The sequence below is a fragment of the Centropristis striata genome, chromosome 18, assembly GCF_030273125.1.
Source record: "Centropristis striata isolate RG_2023a ecotype Rhode Island chromosome 18, C.striata_1.0, whole genome shotgun sequence".
NCBI classification, from domain to species: Eukaryota; Metazoa; Chordata; class Actinopteri; order Perciformes; family Serranidae; genus Centropristis; species Centropristis striata.
Genome location: NC_081534.1, coordinates 16,056,164 through 16,064,951, shown reverse-complemented (window position 1 = coordinate 16,064,951; position 8,788 = coordinate 16,056,164). Strand labels below are relative to the sequence as shown.

General features: G+C 42.0%; 1 protein-coding gene across 3 annotated transcripts in view; it reads right to left on the bottom strand.

Annotated features, from left to right (window-relative positions):
* Positions 1-4,766: 4,766 nt before the first annotated feature.
* Positions 4,767-8,788, bottom strand: part of nhsl1b (NHS-like 1b) — a 127,727-nt gene continuing 123,705 nt past the window's right edge. For all 3 annotated transcript variants that reach the window (XM_059356229.1, XM_059356230.1, XM_059356231.1), the window contains one exon: positions 4,767-6,909. In XM_059356229.1, coding sequence (XP_059212212.1) covers positions 6,243-6,909 — 667 coding nt within the window. In that variant the 3' untranslated portion in view covers positions 4,767-6,242. The remainder of the gene's footprint in view (positions 6,910-8,788) is intronic.

The window sequence follows — 8,788 nt, the reverse complement described above, 5'->3', positions numbered from 1 at the left end:
TTATCATTCATGTACATTTACACATGACAGACTGTTTGTTTGTCTTATTCTGGTTATGAGCCTATTCAGGAAATGTTATTCACATAAGAACAGAGAAATTGGGTTATTCATATTCCCCATATACACTATAAATAATGGCAAACTGGTTGGATATCACTGCATTTTATTAACACAGGTGCTGTGATGTTAACAACCACAAACTGGAGATGAGAGCTACACTACACTGTAGATTTACTACCACTATTAATAATTTCTTCTCTGCTCAGATCGGCAAAACCTTACTGCTCTGAGTGCATCCACCATCACGCTTTCTCTTTCACACACACACACACACACACACACACACACACACACACACACACACACACACACACACACACACACACACACTCAGCTATTCCTGAAAGCAGCTACGCTTCTCTTATAACCTTGTCCTCCACACTGATGCCAGCATGTCACTGTCACTACACAGTAGACAGTTTCTTTCATTGTCCAAAGACAAAACTTCTATTCTTCTATTCTTCATTGCTCCAGAAGTGAGACGCTTTAGCTGCGGCTTTTTATTTGTATTTCTGTGATGTCACTTAACTGAAGTCGGCCTCAGTAGATAACTGGAATAAAGTGTTTACATGCAACAGTATCCCGGTTCCTTTTTTGACATTAGAGTCACCTCAGAGAGAGATCTCTTTGCAGCCAGTTCGGACAGGAAGAATGATTACAGCAACCAAAAACGCTTTCAGTGTACAGATGGCCATGCTAGTGTTGTGTTAAGATTAAAAAATAAATGTGAACCTATCCTTTAACTTTGTAGGTCAGCGACAAACTTTGACAGCAGGTTTTTTTCCCCTTCTGTCAGTCGGTGTTCCTGCTGTGAAGGTGACTCTGTCCGCCTGTCTGACAAAATGTTGGTGAATCTCAGTTTATCTGATCTTAAACCTCACTTACTGTCACCGCTATCACACCAGTTATGATGAGTCATTGTAAATCTGGACCAGTCACACCTGACTCACTCAAAAAAAACAAACCCTGATGAAATAATGGTTGTAGCTACTTGCCTGTTTGTTTTAAGCTATTAGCAAAAAAGGGATTCTTACAAGCTAACAAAACATGTTTTTTTAAATCCTTTTATACATTAAATCATATTTGTAGCTCATGATGTTGGAATTGTGTGTGTTAATTGTGCATTAATATATAAATCATGTGGCGATATTACTTCCCTGCAAACGATGTTGAAGAATGTAAAATGTATGACCTCATCAATAATAAATATGACTCGGCATCAAATGATTCAGATAATTTATTACCTCCATCCTAATTGTGTAATTATGTTTTCATCATCCCTGTTTCGTGATGGGGTTCTTAAAATGTGGTTTCAGTCACAAACTGCGGAAGCTTCGGCAGGAGTTGTTTATCTGATCTGCAGTGGATACAGTTCAGTCCGTCCTCCGCACTCTGATCATAGTGACCTTTTATCACCCGGCTGAAATCCTCGCCCTTTATCCTCTCTCACCTTCTCCTCCTCCTCCTCCTCTCTCGTCACCAGGTTCATGTTTGCTGAGTCAATCTTTTTATTTGTGGCAGAATTGTTCCCAATATCATGTTCAGACGCTCAGCAGAAACGACGTCTTTTTTTATCCTCTGAACCCACACACACAAACACACACACACTGCCTGTTGTTCGTCAGCCTGATCGATCTCGTTGGCTGTGCTCAGTGAGGTGAAACATTGCTGCGGACAGGAAATGTATAATGAGGCTGACTTCTTTATTCCAAACACAGGTCGTGTATTTAATTTTATCTCCCCTCTGCAGCCCGGTGGGGACCTTCAGTCAGGATACGTGTAAAAGTACTTCAGAACAAAACTCATTTTCTGGCAGAGATAAACTGGAGGAACTTGGACTGGTACAATCATTTTTGTTGCAGTTTTAACAAGCCATATGATTAAGTAATTTATTTGATTTAATTTAAGGAACAGTTCACACCTCTTGCCTGTAGTGCTATTTATTAATGTAGATAGTTTTGGTGTGATTTGCCAGGTGCTGGAGATGTCTACCTTCTTTTGAATATAATGGAACGAGGGCTTGGGGCTGGGTTTGCATGTTCTGCCTGTGTCAGTGTGGATTTTCTCCCAGTTCTCCTCCTACCAGAGTCCAAAGACATGCAGGTTAACTGGTGACTCTAAGTTGCCCAAAGGAGTGGGTGTGAACATGAGTGGTTGTTGAGTGGTGAATTTTTTAACATTCTATACTATGACATTTCTTCTGAGTTTTTGATGACAATTTTTCATTACTTTTCATGTCTTTTTTTACAAGTCCATAATATGTATTCTATAGCGAAAAAACACCATATTATGGGATGTCCAGAAATGACCCCCTCACAAAATAAGTCATACTCTTTGTCTAGTAGACTCTTTGTCTACTTTTGTCTAAAACGGTCAAATTTTAAAATGCTTTAAATGGCTCAATTATAGTCTGTTGATACATATTAGAGCATAATATGGCCAGAAAAACACCATATTATGGGATGTGAAAAAATACCCCCTCAAAAAAGTCATACTATAGTATGTCGATTTTTATCAAAAATGGTCAAATTTTTAAATGCCTAAAAATGCTAGAAATGGGTCAGTTATACTCTGTTGATACATGTGGTAGTATAGTTTGTCAAAAAATAGCAGGAAAAAACACCATATTATGGGATGTCCAAAAATGACCCCCTCAAAAAAAGTCACAATATGATGACTTTTTTTAATGACATACTATGCTGTCACTGCTTTTTGGACTTTTATTAACATGCTTTATGATGACTTTTTAAAAAGGCTATCATGCTATACTTACATAGTATGACAAATGGGCATTTTTTTTGACCGTTTTGGACATTCTATACTCTAACCATTATCAACATACTCGTACAGCGCTTTTTTGGCATTTTTTTGAAAGAAACTACACTGACTGTTTTGTGACATTTGGCAGGGTTTTTAAATATATTTTTGGACATGCTGCTCTATTACCATGACCAACATACTACTCTAATGCATTAAACAAACTACACCATGACCCTTTTTAAAAAACTATTTTGACATACTATAGTATGGCTTGTTTTCTTCTTCTATTATTGGACAAACTATAATATGATATCTATCTATTATATATTTTTTTGGACATACTATACTATTAACATGATCAATGTACTATTCTACTGGCAGTTTCAGAGACACTCCACTTCATCCAAAACTGACTTTTTTTTTTTTAGATATTTTTGGACAATACTATATATGTAATATACAAAACTATAACCATGACCAGCGTACTATTGTAATGCGTTGTCAGGCATTTATGGACAAACTTCACTTTGACCCTCTTTAAACTTTTTTCGACATTGGTACAATTTACTTATTGTTCATATTTTTGGATATACTATAGTATAAACAGGAGCAACATGCTATTGTATGGTGTTTTTGTGGCATGAAATCAATATATTCCATTTTGTTCATTTCATCGCCTGTTCATATTAACTTTGAATGTATGTCTTGATCATTACTATCTAATGAATATTTACATGAGTGATTGTGTTGATGAAAACAGAATATGTTAAAAATCAAGGAGTATTCAAATTCACACATATTCCTGACCTTAAAAACATAACAGTTAAAAGTATTTTCCAAACTTTTGAGACTGTACAAGCCCCGCAGGTGATAACTATTCTATTCCTGGACTCGCAACTTTGTTCCAGTCAATACAGTTCTGTCTCATTTATCACTTCATACTGTATGTGTGTGTTGAATATAAGAGGAGAGGAAAAGCACTGAGGTGTCAATAGTGCGATTAGGACTTAGAGCAGTTTGTATTGATTCCTGTCTGACAGCCAGATGGACGCGGTGTCAGAGAGCAGGTGACTCTGCTGAATTGGAGGTGGAGGGAGGGACTTCATTGTAAATACTGAGAGGCGGTCAGTGTTTCCACGCCCTTGGGAACGTAGACTCGACATGCCGAGTTGTCGAAAAAGGCAGAGAGGACCTGCGGGGAATGTTGAGCGGCTGTTCAGTCTGACAGTCACTCTGCAGTCAGTGGAAAGGTCTATTATGGGCTGAGCCTGTGTGATTCAGTGTGTGTGTCCTAATAGGATGTCCAAAAGAGACATAACTGATGACCCTTGTGGGGGGAGGGGTAAACGATGGCCTCTGGAGCTTTCCAGATGACGGACGAGTGTGGGTGCCATGGCGACGGCGCTAATGAGGCTGTGATTTGGGGTGCTGGGCTGGCAGATGGTCGTGAATCACACACACACACACACACACACAGATAGAAATGACACAGAAACCAGCTCTTTAAATATCACCTTGTTTTTATTACACAGACATACACAAGAGCATTAGCAGCTCCACTCCCACTACTTTCTGCTGTCCTCCCGTCTTTTCACATGCTCTCTGCGATCGAGATGGGTTTTTCCCCGTCATGAGACAAACCCGGGCCCCAAGAAGTGCTCAATCATGGCCGGGTGGGAGGTGGGAGACACACTTTGGTCACAGGTGATTAAACCACAGGGTGTTACGGCTGTTAGGAGGTTATGATGTCTCACGCCTGTCACCTCAGTTTATGACACTTAAGAGACCACATTTACTCAGCTGTGAGCAACAGCGTGGGATTTGCATGACTCAAGATTAAGGGCAGTAGAAGGCTTTAGCATAAATATTGACATTATTGCATTTTTTGTTACTCTGCAGCACCTTTTTTTTAAAAAAAAGAGAAATGTCCTGGTGGGATCAGCGTAGTAAATGTGGCCCTCCTAACCCTACCCCGTGCCTCTGATCGCCGTGAAATGTTTCGCAGCCCTGCTATGTGAAAATAAATAATCTACAAAAAGGAAACCACTCCCTTCCAGCAAACACAGGGCTCTAAAAAATGTACAGTTTGAAAATAAGTCAAAATGTTACTTAAAACTCCTTTCTCTATGTATTTACACACAGAATCATATAAAACTGCAAAAGGATAAACTTAGCAGAAAGGTCAAAAGCATTATATAATATAAACTTTAAGCCCTAAGAAGCTTCTAGTAGTTCTCAGCAAACTTAGCGACAACTGGACCGAATGCAGGGTGTCAGACAAGCAGTCACACTCTCAGATTGTGTTCACTTACAGATTATTTTTCAGCTCTTTGGTAACCAACATGACCCCCAAAAGACCCAGACAGTAAAATAAGCATTTCTTCTAATGTAAATTCTGCCTTTACATTTATATATTGATACTTAACTCCCAAACACAAGTCATGACATCACTTGTTTATTAAAACAATCTCTTAAAACATAGTTTTTTAAGTCACAAACAAAGAAAAAGACCTATGCACAGTGCAAAATCTACAAACTAAAATTCAGTTAATAGAGGTTTTAGGAGCCTTTTTTATAGTAGAGTAAATTTGCTGTTTTGGTTGAGTTTTTTTCATAATTTTTTTTTTTACTTCCTGGCCATCACTAGGTGACAGCACTGAGCCCTCTGCACTTCCTACTGACCACTGAACATACCAGCTGTGCAAACTAAACCTCTGACCTAAGAGCAGAAAGCAAAACCTGGCAATAACCACAGCTCAAACTGTACCGTGGAGCTGTCTGTCTTGTTGTACCACATTCTCCGGTTCTTTCCACAATGTTATGGGCTGTTTGAAGCCAGCGCTTGCAAACCGTGGTGCTTTCAAACACTTTCCAGAGCCAACAGAAGAGAAGCAGAAGCTGAGAAGATTCACGGGGCGAGCGTCCAGCACGCCTCTACATTCCACTCTTTCCAAGCTACGTAGCACCACAGCAGCAAAGTTACAACTTTTGACTTCCTTCGACTCGCCCTACCGTCTTAACCTCGTCCTTCAAAGAAACTTAAAATTCATGCGTGTTAAGGACAAGATGAAGTTAAAAAAACAACAACAGCAAAACAAATGGAAAACAAACTAAAGAACACCAGGCGTAAAAAGAAAAACTATTCTTTTAACACAAAGGGTGAGTCACCAAACGAAGGACAGACCGAGAATCATGGGAGTCTTGAAAAGCTGCAGCAGAACCAGTTCTCCACTTCAGACTAGCCCGGTCCACGACGGGGCGACCTCTGACCTTACATCAGGATCCGACATGTCCGCTCCCCCAGAGGCAGCGCCGAGGGGGTGGGGCTCAGGAAGGTGTCTCTATTGGCTCCTCTTCCTGCCCCCTACCTGGTTATGACGAGTGAGTCCAGCTCCCTGAATCTAAGGGGCGGCGTTTGCTCTTTAACTTCTGCTCTCTTCAGATAAAGTGCCATTGGAGTTATTGAGTACAGGGAGAGTCTGAGCCGTGGGTCCAGACACACTTTCTGCAGTGTCTCCATGCTCGCTCTCTGCCAGCTCCCCCTCGCGCTCGCAGATTACTGTCATTGGGCTGCTGAGGATTCGGCTGCGAGCGTTATACTTGCTGCTGGCAGCAGAGGGCGGCGTGCGAGAGCGGCCGTACTTTAATCCGCTCATAGAAAAGGACGATGACGGCGGCGAGGACAGAGCCAGGGCCTCGTATCGGCTCCACTCATCTGTCGCCCTTTTACCGCGGCCGGGGGAGGTGCTGGGGCTGTGCGGGGACAACGGCGACCCGGCGGGGGAGTCCAGCGCCGACTCGGAGTGTGTTCTCTGGAAGCGAGGGTCGGTGGAGCGGAGCATCTCGGTGGCTGACATCCTGAAGCTGGTCTCTGAGCGGCTGCCCTTCTTCAGCAGGAGGGCCTTGAAGGTGTCGCTGCTGGTGGAGGACTTGCGGAGGTTGCGCTGGATGGAGCCCGACTGACGGGGCAAGGTGGATGCCAGCGCCGGGGACCCGCCTGTTGGAGTGGCGGGTGGAGACTGTTGTTGGCTCCCAACCCGGGACTTGTCCTCCTCTGACTCCTTGCGACCCAGGACCTTGCGCTTCGACCTAGGATAGGATGTGGATATCCAGATTAATGACATGCTTTTGGAAATTCTGCAGAGTGAGTGAGAGCAAGCAGGGTTATTTGATTTGTAAAAAAAAAAAAAGGTAAATTAAGGGCAATTAAATGTTGAACTGGTGGAAGAGCAAGAAAAGGAATTGCAAGAGTTGGGGGCAGTTTTGTCAGGAAACAATCATCAAATCCAATTACTCACATTGAACTTTGGCAAATGAGATTTAATATATAGGGTTTGTACAGATTTTTAAGCACTTTCAAGGTTGTTAAACCAAAATTGTCCAGACTTTCAAAGCCTTCATCATCACATTTAAATTGTAACTACAAAGCAATTGTGAAAAATTGGCTTTGGTTTACATGAGTATGTAGATAAAACGCCAAATTATGTTGAAAAGTATATTCAAATTCAAATATATTTCCTAACCTTGAAAATATAATGGTTTGATTTAAGACTTTGTATGAACCCTGCACATAAGTGAGCAGGGAGCAGCCTGTAGTTACTGCTCAGCTAAGCCTTGTGAATGTTTCCATGTTATCGTAGCTTAAAAAAAAAAACACAAAAAAAGAGAGACTGCACTTAAAATACTTGGCCTACATGCCTCAAATCTTTGTCCCAAATTTGCCATATGTCAGCACTGCCCCCAGCAATCATGCGCCGCAGCACGAATCTTAAAGAAGTGAAACAATCAGGAGCATTGAGTGGCGTAGATGCTCAAAAAAGGAGCGCAATGAATAGAAGAGTTATACATTTTAGTTAAAGAAATTTCCGTTGAGTTTTTACAAGAGAAGCTGCAGACGCTGCAGCTCTGCAGGAAAGCTCGGACGCGGCACAATGAAATTAATCAAAAACACAAACTGGGAAAAGTGCCCAAAGCAGTTTTAATCACACGGACGATTCAGCCTGCTCTCAACAGGGGGTACCAGAGTGGTTGACTGCACCACTCAGCCTACACCGTCTATAACTCCTGCACTAAAGCATAGCAATAAAGCTGCAACTGGCAGAATACAAGGGATTAGGGCTAGCAGGGAAACAGCCTTATTAATCTGTGGGTTGCACTCTGGGATTACTGTTGATAATCCAAAGGTAGCATCACCACGATGGCAGGAACAAGGCTTGCTAATTAGAGAGAAGGGGCTACTTGCCACTTCGCACCTCTCTAGAAAGGTTGCACCCACCCACTGCATGCCCCCTCTGCACAAGGAGGGAGAGAGGAGGAGACAGATGATTAAAAGCATGAAAAAATACAGATTCTGTGATAAGGGAGAGCAATTTGATGCTAAAAGTAAAGGGAGGGCGCAGTGAGACAAAATCCTTAATCCTCAGATTAGATCTACAGCAAGAAATTCTTCCATCAAGGACAAATAACCTGTAGAGAATACACTTGGGAAGGTCAAATGAGAGGCAGAACTGCAGGGTATGAAGGTTTTGTGAAAGAATCTAAGCTGCTCTCTGTTGTAGTAAGACTGAAAATATGTGTCTGTGCCCTAAATTCCACCTCCATCGAGCGTCGTCCCCGGTGAGCATCCCTCGCCACATTAGCCCATCAGCATTACATAAGACTTTTCTCACACACATTCACACGTGCATAAGCTCACACACCTGAACTCAGTCAACCAAGACGGCTCGATACGCAACTCACTGTTGGTTAAATTCACGACTATACAGGCCACACGAGGAGAGGCGGCGATACCAATCTCTGTTATAGAGGTAAACAAGGCAGCAATTTAAGGCACATCCCGGGGCGCTTGATCGATTTCTTTCTCTTGGCTGTATTACATTTGGTTTGGAAGATCTCCCCCCAGACAGGTTGTATTTTATGCTGCTGCTGTAAAGGCATTTCATTCAGGGTTTTCATCAATCTCCGTTTT